General features: G+C 40.3%; 1 protein-coding gene across 2 annotated transcripts in view; it reads right to left on the reverse strand.

The window, feature by feature from the left end:
* Positions 1-9,737: 9,737 nt before the first annotated feature.
* The window catches only part of xylb (xylulokinase homolog (H. influenzae)), a 50,792-nt gene continuing 41,077 nt past the window's right edge, over positions 9,738-19,452 (reverse strand). The window contains exons 19-20 of one of the 2 annotated variants that reach the window (XM_084475391.1): positions 11,019-11,087; positions 9,738-10,535 (exon numbers count right to left, since the gene is read on the reverse strand). In XM_084475391.1, coding sequence (XP_084331517.1) covers positions 11,025-11,087 — 63 coding nt within the window. In that variant the 3' untranslated portion in view covers positions 9,738-10,535; positions 11,019-11,024. Of the gene's footprint in view, positions 11,088-19,452 lie in introns of both variants that reach the window. The other variant, XM_084475390.1, reaches the window with a different exon arrangement.

The raw sequence follows: 19,452 nt of genomic DNA on the forward strand, positions 1-19,452 counted from the left end.
TAACACCGGCAACGTTTTATAGATCAAAAACGCAGTCAATCAAACGGCAACTGAGTCTTTCGCAGACCCTCCAATCATCACACAGAACCCCAGCGTCCAGGCCAGCCCACTCCTCCATGCACCCCCAGATACGCTGAGCGTCCGTGGGAGGGACATAATCGCAGCATTAACCAATGACTGTCAACTTTCGACGCACTAAAAAAAGCTGTTCTATGCAGCCCCATTGTAGTGGATGGACGCTGAGCTTCAACAGGCAAATGCACTGTGACGCTACTGGAATGTATGAGAAGGAAATCTAGTCAGTCGACCTGGGATAAGCAGCTGATTCTGAACAAACTCGTCTTCGAGATGGACGTGTTCTAACACATTTTTAGTCAATGAAATGTTAAGACAACAGTATATATTTTAGAGAACAGTCATAGAGAAACAGTCTTAGAGAAATCGCCACTGATGGTTAATGCCTTTAGCCGGCCCTGCTCCTGACTCTACAATGTACGCCAGCAGAGAAAGAGAGAGAGAGAGAGAGAGCTCTAACTACTGTAGTCCCTGAATGACTGTAGTCCTGTAGACAGAATGACTCCTGTCTGACTAATCCTTGTATGACTGTAGCTATGTAGAGAGGGAGAGAGAAAAAAGAGACAGACAGAAAGATATTTGTGAAAGCTTTTATCATAGCTTTGGCCGTCATTGGACTCACTGAACCAACCAACAAACCCAGTACCCTCTGTCTCCTATTAGTTCCCAGGAATCCTACCCGAGATTCCTGGGGACCTGCTAAGATTCCGTGAGGGGCACAGAGATCCTGTGCCCCTGAGGTTGTACAGTATCCATGGCGATTTCTGTATTAAGAAGCAGATTCAATCAATAGAATATGAAGTGATGGTACAGACATTCTACAACATCCAAGCAGTGCAGAAGGCACTAGGACACCAAGGTAGAGTTTTCCTGCCTCGGAAGGGAAAATCAATGCTCACCAGGTAAACGCCTCAAAAGAAACAAGTCGATATGGAGCAAATGCACGCTGGTGGAGAGAACCGAAGATTAAAACAGAGCGATAGGAGAGAGAGCCATGCAGAGATTAAAGAGGCAAAGGTGGGAGCATGGGATGGAAGGATGGAGGAGGGAGGGGTGGGGCAGAGGACAAATAGTCGTAAAAGTGTGAAATGAGGGGATGAGAGTGGGGGAAACAGTTAGGAGAGTGCATTGAGAAAAGGGTCACGAAATGGAATTGAAGAAGAAGGGAATGCATAGAAAAAAGGGAAGAGAATGGATGAGGAGACTGTGGATGAGTAAAAAGTGAGAGAGGGAGGGAGAGAGACCAGGGCAGGTTGAATAATTGTGTGGTAGGTGGGAGAACATAGACAGACTAACAATTTGAGGAAAAGAAAGACGAAAGAGCAGGGATTCTTTCCTACACTAATGAGGGTCAACACGAGATAACAACGATAATCTAATTCATAGAGAGCGGAAGAAAGCGGGAGAACGAAATAAAAAGAGAAGGGAAAAGAGACTTACTCTCTCTTTTAAGTGGAGTGTGTCGCCATGACAATAACAGTCGTTACATCAGAGGCTCGGCTCCTGTAAGGCCCTTGGACCCACTGTCCTCGGCCTCCCAATCAGACCCGGGTTTAAGGGCTTCTCAGCAAGGCCGCCCATCGTCCTGCCACCGGGGACCTCGTAAACATTTTACACCTGTATTGCTCTACAGCAATAAAGTAGCACATCTGTATCCCTGTACTGCAAAGACATACCACATCTGTATCACTACACCGCCATGAAGCTCCAGCTATATCGCTGTACTGTGGTAAAGTACCACAACTAAATCACTATACTGCCATAAAGTACCACACCTGTATCGCTGTACTGTGGTAAAGTACCACACCTATATCCCTGTACTGTGGTAAAGTACCACATCTGTATCCCTGTACTGTGATAAAGTACCATATCTGTATCCCTGTACTGTGATGAAGTAAATTATCTGTATTTACTGTGATGCAGTACCACATCTGTATACTGCCATAAAGTACCATATCTGTACCACTGTACTCTGATACAGTACCCCATCTGCATTGCTGTACTATGATAAAGGACCACAAATGTATCACAGTAAATTTGTGGATAAAAGACTGCATCTGTAACACTGTATTGTGCTATAGTACCATATCTGCATTGCTGTACTGTGGTAAAGTACCAAATATATACCACTGTACTGTGATAGAGTATCGTGTCTGAATCACTCTACTGTGATTTAGTCCCAAAGCTCTCTCCTTGTACTACATCTGGATCACGTTACATACACTTAACACATCCTACCAATGCACACAGGATGGATGCTAACCCCATCCCAAAATATCCCAGCTATTGACACTACATTACAATTTAGATATGATTGTATATTATAGTAATGATTGATATTTCCACAACAGAATGCAATAGTAATTGCTTCACATACTGTCAATTGCTTCACACACTGTCAAGCAATTATTGCTTGACAATTGCGTGACATACTGTTGTGGAAATATCAATCATAACTATAATATACAATTATATACAAATTATATTAACCTTGTTTATATAATAACTAGTCAATTTAAAATAAATTGTATACATTTTCCCTGTACCTAGAGATACCTCCCTTCCTCCCTCTGACTGAGAGGTGTTAAGATAGTTGGCATTTGCATTGCCACTGTAGCAGGCAATTGCAATCGACTGACTGTTTGGCAGATTCCTTTAACTGTGTCGCAGCCTTGCTTGCAGACTTGCAGACATATCCACTTCACCGTGGTGTATTGCAGTTTAACTTGGCTTCTCCTGCCAATCCTAAACTCTCCACTATGGTCCCTCCCACTTACCTTTGTTTCCTTTGTATTTACTACCCACAATGCAAAAGTTTCCCTATAAGAATCTGGTTCACCCATTGTCTCACTGAATGTAACCTTAGTAACTTTTCTGCCTGTACTTTCCCATGATCATGCTCTAAAATTAAACAAAATATTTTGCTGGCGGACGTGTCCTAAAAATATTTTTTTCTTTATCAAATTCTTTGGTAAGATTACATCTTGTCAGATCTCTTAAGACTTAGTTAAAATATGTAACATTAGTTAAACTGTGATTTTGGTGACAATAGCTGCTTTCACATATGACCTCCGTCTTTTCTCCGCATTTGTGGAGCAGGAGGTTCGACCGTGAGGGTCATTCACACTTATTCACACTTAACGCCCGAAATGTGGGCGTTAATCTGTTTCGCTCAGACATCAGTAGAATCTCCGGATGGCTTAGGGGGGGAGGGCTTGCAAGGGGTATGACGTAGGGTCTAAATTCTCAAGAGGCAGGACATAGTATAATTATGCGTAATTATTATACGTAGTATAATTGCGGCAGCTGTCACGTTGGTTTGTTTTTGTTTGACCGCATGTTTGTTTGACAGCATGGAAGCAGAACGGGCAGATCTTCTTAACTGTTGTTGCAGCAATACATCAGATATTGCGTTGCATCCACAACACAGTTAGAAACCAATAGAAGGAACGATGAAGAAAGGCGTTGCGAACGACTACATTAACGGAGAAAGAGATGATTAATAAGCCTTACCATGGGCAAAAGCGCCAGTATTTGAAACCTCTTCTTTAAGTTATACCTTAACATCTCGCGTTGGTAAGGTTGGTCTGAAGCGCTCGTAGAACCTTCTTAGCTCTACCGTAGTGATGATTCAGCTCCTGCAGTCTCCGCCACTGTACAGTAATCTTTAGAAATCCCTGTTGCGCATGTTCATTCCAAGTTCGCGTCCATAGCCAATTGAGACCAAATGAAACGGCATGTTTGAATTGAGGATATTGTATCGGCTGTTCTTTATTTTGGGCCGTGGGTACAGCAGGCAAGGTCAGCTCGACTCGCTTCCAATAATTTAAAAAACTCGCAACTTCAAACAATTATTTTTTTTATTTTAAAAAATGAACAAACCTGTCTTTTAAATTAATGAAATGATACTGGGAAATGAACAAACCTTTATAAGCAATGAGTGAGCAAGCAATCAAAATACTTTTAACTTTCAACCACCGCCTCTTTCCCTTGACATTTAGTTTTCACCTGACATATGCAACAGATGTTTAAGGCAACCTGGTCGTACAGGAATCCGTGAAATGAGTCAGTCTACGTCCCGTATAGTAGGCCTAGCCTATATTTTAATTGAACGTCTTTAATGGTAAGAGACAGCACGGGGATGGACAATGGATAATGAGCGTTGTTGAATTAAATTACAATGCCACGAGAACAGCTGCCTCTGAACTGGCGATTTGTCACCGTTATTTCTTATCGTGTGAGAGTGTACGGACAGAAGATGTCTCTGAGCTGGACGGTGATGGCATGACGGTCTCCATGCTGGTACTGGCAAATCCTGGTACTGGCAGGTTTTGCGGTCGTTCCCACTTTTTTTTTGTTGTGGTCTACCACGGTGGTGAACTGCTTTTTGAGGGATTTTATTTTTGTGATGAGTTGTGTCCTTCCCTTCACAATTCCCATTTCAGCAAGCTTCTTCACCATACAGTCGTACATTACTGCGTCTTTCGCAGTGCCCTTCATATGTGCGATCACCGCACTGTCAGCCCTCAAAGTAAGCAGCTGAAAAACCTCTTTGTCTTTCCAGGCCATTCTCGTTTTGAGTCGTATGTCTCCTTGCCTCTCCTATATATGCAACCTGCTCCTGGTGTGTTTTTTGTTCCCGCCATGTCCCCGGGCGTGTTCCCGTCGTAGCGTCATCAACACGGCACGCCCACTAACGTGAAGTGCGAAAGTCCGACATTCTACTGCTCATTCACATATAAGGTAATTAGTATTTCCTCTGGAGAACATACTACCTCTGGGGTAGTATTTTTTCAGGAGGTCCAACGTCAGGATATGTCATTCACATATACAGCACGTCCGTAGAATCTACGGAGAATAGATGGATGCACGTCCATATGTGAAAGCAGCTAAGTATGTAATAATGCTCATTGTACTGTCGTGTTTCCATGAGCCCAATACAGAGTGAAAAATGTGCATGTGTCAACTTTGTCATTAATAATTCACAGGTAAGTATTGAATTTCAATAATAAAACTTTGTCATTGTTAGTTCTGACATAAAATTGTGATGGAACGATAACTTTTTGTTCACACCCCAATATAGCAACCTTCCAATAAAGCAATTACTGAAAGGGAATGAAAGAACATATAACTACATGCTAGCTGTATACACCTGTCTCTTAGATTCTAGTCTGATTCGGCTGTTTTCTGATGGCTGTCGCCCAAAGCTAGCCTGGCTCCGCCCGCCCACCTACTTCCGCCCAAATTTCATTTTCCCTTCAGTAGTCAGTCTGGGGCTGGGGCTTGTTAGTGGGATTTTGCCCGAACAAATTTCTGTGTGACCAATCAGCGAACAGAGGAAGTGGCTGAGAACGATGACGTCGAAGTAGCGACGTATTGTCAATGACAAGACCCAGCCTCGACAGTTGACTGCAAACATTAGCTCTGTCCTTACTATCGAATATTAATGTAGAATTTGTAATTGTTCCTTGAACTCTAAAATTAGATGAACAAAACCTGCAGCTATCGTTGACAGACATCTTCACGCTTCATCTTGTTTTGTTTGTGTACACAGCCTGCGCATGCGCGCAACGTAGTTTCCGGCCGGTCCCGGCGCATGACAAACGTCACGACCAAACGCTATTGCAATTGGTTATGGCAGATCCAGAGTGGCACTGGGCAGATCCAATAGTTAAACTTCAACAGACACCCGCCTCCAAGTGAGTGAACGTTTGCCAATTACAGCAGTTCCAGACCTTCTGTACAAATGAAATGAAGTACGATGGTCTGGTAGCACCAGGCTAGCCCAAAGCACTGGGTATGTTTGGAATTTTGATTATTCTTAATGTTTAAAGAGTAACAAAATACCTTACACAAAAATGATTTTCTAAGCTTTAATACAAACAAATATAATCAGCTGGGTGTTGACTTCCCAGCAAATGTTGGCACTCTTGTAAGTCTTTTTTATCAAAATCGTATAAAATCAAGAGAAACGATCCAAGATCCAAGATGAAATAAATACTTACATTTGCGTTGGCCTGATGGTTCCTGGCTCTTCGTCACCACGCATTCAGAAACACAAGCTAATTAATTTGTTGTATTGTTGCCTTGTGTAATGGAACAATGCCAGTGCTCTTTAGCCACTATGGTCTAATACCTTAACTGTGATCACCAGCTGTTTGCCAACCACCCGGTCTCAATGCAACGTGTCCGGCTGGCGCAGTCCCCAACAGGCATCATGGGTCCCCAGAAAGTTAGTTTTATTTTGAAGATGGATGGATCGAGGGATAAAACATTCTCTTGGTGTAGAAGCTGAATTTATTATTCTCAAAACATGAGAGCCAGCCTATTACAGTATCTATGATCCATCAATACTCTCCAAAAAGGTCCCCAATGGGTTTAACAGTAAATAAAATGAGACAGGGATCCTCACATAATGCGTCTGCTTTTACTTCTTTTTATTCATTACTTAATATCTTCATGCAAAGTTAATTAAATTAAGAAAATTAGCAAATTATTAAGTAGGTAGGGGTATTTTCATATAAACAAGTTTGTGTAGATGTAATTAATTAATTGACAAGGAGGCAGGTGTAAAGGCAGGAGGTACATACACAGGCATGACACGCTTCGGCCAATGAATCGATTTACTCACCTCCATGTATATGCAGACAATTGCAGTTGTCCAATTGAGGAGCATAGTCGAGCTATGGCTTTAATCGAATTAAGCTGTGCATGTAAACGTACTGACTCTCTCTCTCAAACACACACACACACACACACACACATATACATCCACACAAACTCACACATACACGCTCATCTGTGTTTTAATACACCACCCCCTTTATATAAAATAGTGTATACAAATGTATCCAAATTGCATGTTGTTTGCAGCCCACAATGCACACAGCACTAGAATCCCATCCTCCTAGCATTGTTGTGTGCCTGGGACTGTGTTCCAGAGTAATTTCAGGGTACTGCACACATAAGCACACACAGACACACGTGACTAGTCTCTGCAGTGGCACTCTCCTCGTTTGAACTCACACACTACATCCCCCCAACCTCCCCCTTTCTCTCTGCCGCAGCTAACACACACACACACACACACACACACACACACACACACACTCAAAGTCCACACTCTCACTGCACTGTCAATTAAACAACCTATGGTCCTATGGCAGAACAACTAACAAACACACATGAAAACACACACACACACACACACACACACACACACACTCATTAAGGTAATGTTGTTTGTATGGAAGTTTCTAACCTATGGAACATATAGAGCTGAGAATAATGACAGAAGAGGAGAAGGTGGAAGAAAGAGAGAGTGAGAGAGAGGGATGGACAGAGGGAGGATCAGAGAGCAAGGACCAGTGGGAGAGAGAGAGAGAGGAGAATGGGGAGAGGGACTGAGCAGATAACTGTCAATAAGACACACAGGAGAGACGGCAGAGGCAGATAAATGGATAGATGCATTGGAGGAGAAAGAGCAGGAAGGGTGCATTAGAGAGCCAGCATAGAAGGTAGAGCGTGACAATAGAAGGGTAGAGGTAAAAACAAAAAACCGCCACTGAAGATCAGAGCTGTTCTGACATGCACCTCATGCCGATATGCTGTGTGCGTGCGACACACGTGTGATACTGTGGAGTGTGTGTGGATGATGGCTGGTTTAGGCGGCCTTACCTGACCTGAGTAGTACTCTGAGGCTGGGTGAGGCTGCACAACTCTTGGAGTAATCAATGTGCATGGGTTAAACCAGCCAGCTCCACACACTCTGGGAGAGATGTAAATGGTAAATGGACTGCATTTGTATAGCGCTTTTATCCAAAGCGCGTTACAATATTGCCTAAAATTCACCCACACATTCACACACCAACGGCGGAGTCAACCGGAGCAGTCAGGTTGAGGTGTCTTGCTCAGGGACACCTCGACACTCGGGGTTCGAACTAGCAATCGTGCATTTACCAACCAACCCGCTCTTCCTCCTGAGCTACTGCCGCCCCAGAGAGAGATCTCTCGCATGGCAACATGGAGCATCAGGAGCAAACCGGCTTTCAACATGGCCAACCTGCATCTTTTGTTTGGAGGAGCCCAGTAAAAGCCACCGAGGTGGAGTGTGGCAATGGACCTCGTTACAGGTAGCTCTGGAAAAAGAGTGATGAGCGTAATACGAAAATGGATTTGTCAGTTAGACACACACACACACACACACACACACACACACACACACACACACACACACACACACACACACACACACACACACACACACACACACACACACAGACTTTAATAAAGTGTGGTTTGGCATGTTAAGTATTGGACACAGAAGCTGCAGAGAGGTTTAAGAGGCCCTGAACTGCTGTGTTTATGCATTATAAAACCATGTTATGCCTCCACTTTATGCCTATTATTATTATTATTTGTATTAATACATTATGCATCAATCTTAAGGACAGTCTCTTTTTTAACCATAATAAACACCTGTCTCTTTGACCTTCCTTTGTGCAGGAAAAAATATAAGAACAATTATTGAATTGATAAGAAGCCACCATAGACACCATATATATTTGTTTTACCGATCCTATCAAGATGTATTTGACGCAAATGAAATAGATGGAGATTATACAGTTAGAATTTAATTTATTATCCCTAAATGAACACACAATAACCCTTTACATTGACTGATTTTGAGAGTTGACATTTGTCTCTTCACTTGAAAAAAAGACAACCAATCAACTTGCAGGTTATAATCACCCAACACAGACTACTGTCAGTTGATTGGTTGGTTATCCTGACCGGATGCCAACACCATGTCTCTGCAAATGTCCAAATTAATTACTTTAACATCCTAATTGAAAAATAAATCAAATCAATAAAAAAAAGACTAATTATAATGAATCCTCACTGAGGTTATGGCAATGGTTAGTCTTGCCAGAGAAAAGTCACACTGACAGCAAACACTTTTGCTTTTTTAAATTTGTATTCATTGAAATACAATTATTTGCATGTTGATGTCTTTAATTTAAATATCAAAAGCCACCCAATGAAAATGAGTTTTGTTAAAAACAAAGATGACTGTATGACTTGTATATTCATATGCTATCTTTCTAAATTCAATTATTTCCTATAACGTTGAAATGAAGAGTAATTTGTTATTATTTTAATATTTACTTTTATTTTATTTTATTTGTAAAGATTTAGCTACTCCAATTATGTTGGTATGCTTTGATTGTGGAAAGCCTAACTTTCGATGAAAGCGTCTGCTGAATAACTACAGACAGACGAGTGGGTGGGAACAGACAACAGGCTGCAGTCAGACCTGGGTGGTGTTGAGTGCTCTGCTGTCTGTATACTTGAGACAGTCAAACTTGAATGTCAGTATAAAACTCAAGGAACTATAGGATTCTTGAATTATCTGCAAACAAGAATGAAGTAGAATGAACACAGATTAATGCCAACTATTGACTACTGTGTCTTTTGAGCTTTAACCGTCAACGAGCCCTTAAAGGTCAAGTCCAAAAAAACTTAAGAACTCCTACATTAAAACTGCTGTTGACATTTATAATCACATAATCATGATAATGAACTTGTATTCGTACAGCATCTAAATCAAAAACAATAAAAGTGATTCTCCACTTTTGCTCTGCTTTACTGTCTGCTGTAGATGTGCTGTTTATAGTGTGTGCGTTTATGCTTGAATGTGAGTTTTGTTTTTCTGCCTCCTCGTCTAGAGACATTTAAGCTTTCTAAATCTGAAACTGAACAACTGTCAGTGACTGGAAGCGTCAGTGTTGGGGGTGGAGGGGGTGGTTCTTTTACCAATCCTATGGGATGTTATGTTGTAACATGATCAGTTTAATTATGACTGACTTTGGTACCCTAGTTGGTACCCTAAAACTGGTAAAAGGTTAACTATTTTGTCTTTGTGATGTGATTTGGTTTTTGAGTTAAAAAAGTAAGGATAGCATTTTAAGCTGCTCCAGGTAAGCTGCTGCAGGTAAGAATTTAGGGTTTTAAGGAGCCAAATCAGAAGAGAGCTGAAGAGAGCAGCATTTTGAAACAAACTAAACAACACCAAAACATACAAACTCCCTCTCTGCTCCCTCCCTGCTCCCTCCCGCCCTACATTTCTATGGTTAAAATGACACTCAAATTGTATTTCTTTAATATTTAATCCATAGCACCTTCAAGAGGAGAGACAGGAGGCATTGACAGTCGACCAAAAATTAAAATGTTGCCTTTATCTTAAACATGGAAAGTAATTAATAATAAGCAATACTATTTCAGACATGATCTTCCTGAAGGTTCCCATTAATTGATGAACCAACTGAGACTACTAATCTAATTACGGGCACAATCGCAGCTGGCAGCAACAACAACTGAACACAGAAATATTATGAGGTTGACTTGCGTGACAAAGCTGTTACCGACTGGTGGGTTATTAAAGCCTCAATCATGAAAATCTGTGAAAAGAAGAAAAATATGAGAATATCAAAAGCTACCACTAATTAATAAGAAAGAAACGCAAAAGCTGAAAATTAGCAATTGTAATTCTGTCGCTATTGTCTGTTCCTTTAGCAACTCAACCAATCACAAACTGAATACATGTTCACATTCTCTTACTCCCTGGCCAATGACCTCACTGGTATATTTCAATTTTTCAAGGTCATGTACCTCTCTCGTTTTGACTCACACAGAACACTATACATACCATTTGATGGACGCTTTTACAGAAGCGTCTTGCAATACCGTGAGTGCATTGATTATACATCCTGAGCATGGGTGGGTCCCAGTAGGGATTTCAGTTCAGCTCTGACCTTAAATCAACTCCTACAATCATCACCAGAACTTTAGTCCAAAAAAAAATACACAATGCTTTACAAATCCCAGACGCCAATCAGGTGTTAGAGGAAGACGTATCTCTGTGATGGATGTGATTGACGGACCTAATACTAGATTTCCTGTAGGATTCTGTCCTCCAACTCAGCATAGCGCTTCAGCATCTGATTGTAGACCTGAAAGAAACACACACAAAAACATTATTATCACAAATCAACTGCTCTCTCTCTCTCTCTCTCTCTCTCTCTCTCTCTCTCTCTCTCTCTCTCTCTCTCTCTCTCTCTCTCTCTCTCTCTCTCTCTCTCTCTCTCTCTCTCCCTCCCTCTTTCTCTCCCTCTATCTCTCTCTTCTGGCGCCATTTCTCCTTACAAGTGGTTTAATGAGAAACATTTCTGAAAGTAGGACAATCTCTCTGAGTCTCTGAGTACATGTGTCTGTGTGTGTGTCCACCAGTGTGCGTGTCTGTGGATGTGTGTGTGTTACATGCGTAAAAATCACACGCATACAAATGTGTGTGTGTGTGTGTGTGTGTATGTAAGTCTGTTCATCGTAGTTTGTGTGTGTGTCCGCGTCTTTGCCAGTCAAAGTCTGCATACTGTATGTGTGTGCATCTTACTCTGTGTCAGTGTGTGTGTGTGCCAACACATGTGCACGTGTGTCCATATTTGCCTATGTCTATAAATATGTGGATTTGTGTATAAGTGATGGATGTAGTTATTCATGTGTGTGTTTGAATGTGAGTGTGCATCCATGCATTGTGTGTTAACATCAATGCATATATATTTATGTAATTGTATCACACATTTCTTCCCTTGAGCCTCCCTGTCATGTGTTCTTTACACCCCCCCCCCCCCCCCATCATCTTAACATTCACCCACATCCTGGAGATGAGCATCGAGGTGCGCAGCTGACCTGATTTTCACAGTATTGTGTTTAAGTCTTCCCTTCCCGCGGGGCTGAAGGAGGGACCACCGCGCAGGCTGCTAGCGACTGCACTTCCACATTGTTCTATCATGTCATCTTGCTCAATGGGTAGATCATAGATACCCCAAACTCATTCTTCTTTTTTTTTCCTAAATATATATAATATATAATAATAAATATATATAATATATATCTAAATATATATATATATATATAATATATATATATATATATATACATATATATATATATATATAAATATATATATATATATACATATATATATACATACATAATTATATAAGTTCAACAATTTCTTGTCCCTAAGGGGAAAGTTGTTTTGCAGCAGGAGCAGACATACAGTACTGAACCATATGCATCACACAGGTAGCAGAACAATATATTTAAGCAATAGATCACGACAGGCTGTGGTACACGGTCATTATACCACAGTTAAGGGGCACAGCGGAGGGACGGCGACCCCCTTAACTGTGGTATAATGAACGTATACCACTGACTGAAGTGATCTATTGCTTTTATAAAACGGTTACGTAATTATGGCGAAATGAAAGTCATAGACACCCTCAATTTTGAAAAAGGGAGAAAGTTGGAAAAGCATTTTTTTTAACGAATACAAAAAAGTAGTCCCTCCTGGCTGCCTGCAAAGTGCGCGGCGGTTGCTATGCAACACACTATAGCATCCTTCAGAGAGAAGGCTAGAGACGGTAGCTCGGTTCGCCGGCAATTTAGCCTTCTATCGAGTTCACTCGAACTCGATAGTAGGCTAAATTGCCGACCGTGTGCCTATTGCTTTACAACATTTCCACCCTCTCCAGCAATCAACATGTTTTTTAGGCTTCAGTGAACTACGCTATCGCTTTTATATATACATAAACAACAGTTAGAGTTAGGCGCGGAGTGATACTGAACTCTGTAAACTGAACGGGCGTCATAGCTGTGTGTATACGCTCAATATACAACAGTTGGGAACCAATCAGATCGCTTGATTTAGGCCCCCCGTTTTATAAATATATATATATATATACATATATATATATATATATAATAGCTATTTGATCATTACCGGTAGTGGTGTTAGGTTTGTGCTTTAACGGACAAGACAGTGGTGAAGGAGAGGAAAGTGGGGTTGATTGAGGACAATGAATGACATGTTGCATAGTAGCACCACAGGTTGGCAATCAAAATTATGAATGACTCTGATTCGTGTTTCCGACGATGCTCACCACTGCCATTGTTATTCTGTGTATGTGTGTGTGTGTGTGTGTATATCTGTGTGTGTATGCGTGCGTGCGTGTGTTTTTAGCATGTATGTGTGTGTGTGTGTGTGTGTGTGAGTTTGTGTGTTTAGCATGTTTAAGTGTGTGTGTGTGTGTGTGTGTGTGTGTGTGTGTGTGTGTGTGTGTGTGTGTGTGCAACACAGTCTCACTCCGAGAACTTCAAATTCCGACTAGTGGCAAGGGCACTTTAGCGTCAGTGACTGACGCCAAACGTCTCCTGCAGACGGAGAAGGGGCTCAATTGAATGAATGAATGAATGAATGAATGAATGTATTTTATTTTCGAACATGTATAAAAATAAAAATAAAAGAAATTGTATGTAACTATTGTATGTAACTATTGTACATTGTAGATAGAAAAAAAAAAAAAAAAAACCAAACAAAATATTAAAATAAAGAGCTAAGACATAACAAAACACCGCACATTGTTCGAAAAAGGAAGTGGGAAGAAGTACAATACTTATTTTAATTTCCCACCCCTTTTATCTGCTCTTTGGTTTGCAACTATACATCCTAACTACAGTACATAATAGACCTATATAAGTATATACCATGTGTAACCTTAATAAATATCTATATAAATATATAATTACAAAATTAAATATATACTACATCATTATCCATATAAGTATATAATTACAAAAATATATTCTATATAAATATCTATATAACCAAAATAAATACATACTACATACATATCATCATTAATATAATATAATATATAAGCTATCTCCATAACTAAATCTTTACCCTCTATACCATATACTAAGTTAGTTACAATATATCAATCAACGCTATTCTACAGTTTATATAAATTTAACCCTTATCATCCTCTATTAACATGCTTCCTCTTCCATATACTTGTGTAAAAGAAATTTTTTGTACCTTTTTTTAAACAGATTTATATTTGCACTTTGTTTTATTTCTGTCCCCAGACTGTTCCACAAATTCACTCCACAGCTCGAGACGCACATACTTTTCATGTTTGTTCGGACTTTCGGTTTCTTAAAATTTAGTTCTCCCCTTAGATTATAACCCCCTTCCCTTTCATTAAACATGTCTTGTATATTTTTGGGCAGTAGGTTATTTCTTGCTTTGTACATTATTTGCGCCGTTCTAAATTTGACCAAATCCATGAATTTCAACATATGTGATTTTATGAATAGTGGGTTTGTGTGATCTCTGTATCCTGTTTTGTATATTGTCCTTATAGCTCTTTTCTGTATTGTGCATATTGGCTGCAGAGTGGTTTTGTAGTTGTTTCCCCAGACTTCGACACAGTACAACAGATATGGCAAAAATAAGGAGTAATAAAGAGTTTGCAATGATTTGCAATCAAGTATGTGTTTTGTTTTCCAAAGAATAGCCGAGCACTTTGCCAGTTTTGCTCTTACGTATGCTACATGAGTTTTCCAGCAGACTTTATTATCTAAAATCACACCAAGAAATTTAATTTCTTCTACCCTTTCTATCTTAGTATTGTCTATAATCAATTCTACATTACAGTCTATCTTATGTCTTCCGAACAACATGATCTTTGTTTTGCTTAGATTTAATGATAATTTGTTTTTGTCAAACCATACTTTTAGTTTATTTATTTCAGTTGTGATTGTTTCCAAAGTCTGCTGCAAATTCTCACCGGAACAAAAAATATTGGTATCATCTGCAAACAAAACAAATTTCAATTCTTGTGAAACTCTGCATATGTCATTGATGTATAATATGAATAATTTAGGACCTAATATGGACCCCTGCGGAACCCCGCATGTAATGTTCATGTAATCAGATTTATGGTCACCTATCTGTACAAACTGTTGCCTGTTGCTTAGATAGCTTGACAGCCAGCTCCACCCAACTCCCCTTACACCACACTTTTCTAGTTTACCCAATAATATGCTGTGATCAATGGTGTCGAATGCTTTTTTTAGGTCCACAAATACTCCCACTGCTACTTTTTTATTGTCAATACAGTTTGTGATTTCCTCTATTAGTTCCATCAGTGCCAGCGATGTTGATCTTTCTGTTCTAAATCCATATTGACTGTCTGTAAGGAGGTTGTGTTTCTCAATGAATTTGTCCAGTCTATCTGAAAAAAGTATTTTCGAGTATTTTGGAGAATTGGGGGAGTAAAGAAACAGGCCTGTAGTTTGTGAAATGGTGTCTATCACCGGTTTTAAACAATGGTATCACTTTTGCAATTTTCATTTTATCTGGAAATGTACCTTTTTGAAAGGATAGGTTGCAGATGTGGGTGAGTGGCTTCACAACTCCTTCAATGACTGTCTTTACTGTTGACATGTCTATGTCATTACAGTCTGTAGAGGTTTTGTTTTTACATTGTCTTACAATTTGCCTAATTTCTTCCTCATCAACTGTACTTAGAAAAATTGTACTTGGATTTCTTTCCGCCATATCTTCTATGTCTCTACTTTGTGTTATCTCAGGTTCTTTTATTTTAGCTGCTAAATCTGGTCCCACATTCACAAAGAATTTGTTAAACCCATTCACCACATCCTCCATATTATTTATGGTCTTGTCATTTTCAGTGAAATACTCCGGATAATCAGTAGTTTTGGATCCATTTCTCACTATGCCATTCAGTACAGTCCATAAACCCTTGATGTTGTTTTTATTTTTCTCCACTAGTTTGTTATAATATTCTTTCTTACATACCCTCATAATATTAGTTAATTTGTTTTTATATTTTTTATACTTTTCCTCTGCCTCTATAGTTCGATGCTTTAAGAATTGTCTGTATAATGTATTTTTCTTTTTGCAGGCATTTTGTAGCCCCTTGGTGACCCACGGACTATTTTTATGTTTATGCATATTACTGTATTTCTTTATAGGACAATTATTATTGTATGATTTGTTGAATATTATAATAAATTTCTCATATGCTTTATCAACATCATTTTCTTTATAGACTGCATTCCAGTCCTGTATCATTAAGTCATTGTTTAGTGCATTCATGGTTTCTTCTGTTTTCATTCTTATATATTTATAGTTTTTGGTACTTTTTTTCTTGCTATAGTTACAGTAATATACATTAAAAATAGGCAGGTGGTCACTGATGTCTGTTAGTAGAAGTCCACTCTCCATGTTATTAACCAGGACATTAGTAAATGTATTATCTATTAAAGTGGCGCTGTGTGAAGTGATCCTGCTTGGTCTAGTGATAGTTGGATACAATCCCATACTTAACATTGAATTAATGAACTCGTCCGTCATTTTATGTTTTTTTATGACTTAATAGATCGATGTTAAAATCACCACAGAGGTACAAGTCTTTCTGTGTTGATTTTATGAACATACTTTCCATCCAGTCACTAAAAACTTCTATGCTTGATCCAGGAGATCTATATATACAGCTCACCGTTATATTTTTCATTTTTCCACAACATATTTCTACTGTTATACGCTCAGTCAAATCATCAACAACAACTGTCATTTTCTTATTAATTTTATATTCCAAACTATTATCAATATATATTGCCACACCCCCTCCGCTTTTGTTCTTTCTGTTGATATAATTAAATTCATACCCTTTTAATTCAAAGTCTACTCCCTTCTCCTCATTGATCCATGTTTCTGATATGGCTATTATATTGAATGGGGTGTTGAACTGACTGAGATATTCCCTCATTTTATGGAAATTGGCATACAGACTTCTGATGTTGAAATGAATAATTGATATCTTCTTTACTTCTCTGATCTTTGTATTGTATTGATTTTCAGAGTAATAACGGCAGTTGATACTAATGTTGCTAAAAAGATTACTTTCTGGATCAATATTATCTTCCATATAGTGTGATTTGTGTTCAGTATAAACAAAAGTGTCCAGTTCGTGTGTCCAATGACCAGTGTCCATTTCTTGTGTCCAGTGTCCAGCGTCCGGTCCTTGTGTCATTTTTTTTTTTTTTTTTACCCTGAGTTAGATCATGTCCTCACTTTGATATGTCCCCCTCAGAATTTGTCCAGTTCCCCAATGTCTCGGATGACCAAGACCTTGGCTTCCTCTGGAGATCCCTTCAGTTTTATGAATATTTTGCAGTTTTGGGTCCAAGTGTTTTGGATTTTTCCTTGCTTCCTCAGGAATCTCGCCTTCCTTGCAATGTCTGCATTTTTTTTGGTTAAGTGCTCATTCAGAAAAACGTCTGAGCCTTTCAGTTTCCTCCCTTGCTTTAGCAACTGCATTTTATACTTTCTGTTTGTAAATCGTATTACTACAGCCGGTTTGTCTGTTTTGTTTCTCCGGGGGAGAGGGTGACATGCTTCGATGTTTGTGTTGTTTACCTCAATCCCTTTGGACTGCAGGAACGCTGTCACCTGTTGCTCCACAGAGTTAGCATCCTTCTCGTTCTGCTGCTCTCCGTCTCCTCTCGCCACTGCCCCCGCATATGACCGGGGCTTTATCTGCAGCCCGGTCACAATGATGTTGTTAATCCGGGTGTACTGCTCCAGATCCTCCACTCGGTTCTCGAGAAAGTCGATCCTCTTTGCCTTCTCCGTGTTCTGCAGCCGCAGAACTTTGACCTCCTCCACCAGGTCCAGGATGTTCTTCTGCTGCATCCTGACAGCAGAGACCTCCTCACCCAGAAAGTCGAGGGCCTTTTTGATGTCATCAATCTCCTCGATTGAAGGAGCTCTCTTCGGGGGCATTGCGTTTGTTGTTGTTACGCTGCCCGCAGGTAGCCCAGCCGGCTAGTTAGCGCGCTAGCTCAACTGTCTTACCCAGCCCGGCTCCGCCGGCTTTCCAATTGTGTATTGAATATGATCTAAATGATTCGGTTCTGTCTCCTTCACTGCACTACTCCCGTTAGCCAAACAAAGACGGAACGGAACAGGCTGATGCGATAGTTTGGGAGATGATTCCACACAGACGTACAGAGAGCGCATACACACACACACACCGCTCATGGGCTCTCTCTGAATGTTCAATACTCTCTGGCAATTCACTACAATGTAATGCCATCCCCGGCGATGTTTGACGTTCAGAGCGGGTGCTCCAGCAGCCCATTCACTCCTGTATTAACCCGACTACGGCTCTAGTAGACGTTGTGAGCATCTTTCCTATTGGACAGTTATTAGGATTTTTTAATGTGAAAATGGTGGACATACTTTATAATAACATGGTTGCTATCACGGTTGCTATGGACGCTGAAACCAGCAGCTTGTGTGCCGTTTAAATCATGGCTATAAATGTTTGTCTTTGCTGATTATGTTATTTTATGTAACCGTGTAATGATGTTCTCTTATTAACGTGAAACCAGGACGTTCTGACGAGTTTTCAGTGAGACTGTGTTGATTCTCGCCCTCCCATCTTGTATTTAATAAACCATTTTCGTTGCTTCGAGGAGGTCTGGTGGTCTCCGTATATAATAAATAAATAAACATATATATAAATATGTATCTATAAAAATGAAATAATGGCCAGGTCGTGTAGTCGAGGGCAACCACCATAGCGCCATAGAATGCTGCGCAGCCTGCCCCATATTCTGTCGAAAATAATCTCCTGATTGAAATGGATTGGTTTAATTCACTCTGGTTTAATTCACAGCCCATTGACTCCTGTATCAACCCGACTACGGCTCTAATAGACGTTGTGAGCATCTTTCCTATTGGATAGTTATTAGGAAGACATTAACATGGTTGCTATGGACCTCTGAAGAATAAGTCCTGCCTCCGAGGCTCCCGTTTCCCTCAGCCAAATGTCTATGTGAAATAACATGGGGTTTTTGAATGATCGTCCATAACAAACTCTGTAGGTGGCGAAGAAGTAAAAGCTGCGTCACGTTTTCAACTACAACCTTTTTCCATCTGGTTTCCACTTGGGTTTTGGATTGTTGGGCCGTTGACTGGGGTGGCCAGTCAGGTTCCAGGGGTGGCCACGGCCACCCCTGGCCACCACGTGGCTCCGCCACTGGGCTACAGGGGTACTCGTAGAGCACTAGGATGCATCGTTACTATTCATACTTTGCACGTGACGTCACAACGACTGGCTGGCGGGCAATAACTCCAGCAACGAAACCTAGTAACATAATGAGGACGTCGCCAGTTTTACCACATGAACGGTCATTAGGTTCCTCTCAGTCCAAATACCGCCATGATGGAAAGATTAATTCAATGGGAGCATTTGTGCCAGGCATACACATGGCAAACTGACAAATTAGACATATTTTATACGGAATCTCCCTGCTTCTGAAATGCGCGAACATCTCCGCCCAGCGCTCATTCCACTGCAGATTAAATCGCGCAGCATTCTGTAACAGCAACTGTGCGATCATCCCTGCCCTCACACATTGTTGAAATCATATGCT

Source organism: Micromesistius poutassou, assembly GCF_964030765.1.
Source record: "Micromesistius poutassou genome assembly, chromosome: 11".
Lineage (NCBI taxonomy): Eukaryota > Metazoa > Chordata > Actinopteri > Gadiformes > Gadidae > Micromesistius > Micromesistius poutassou.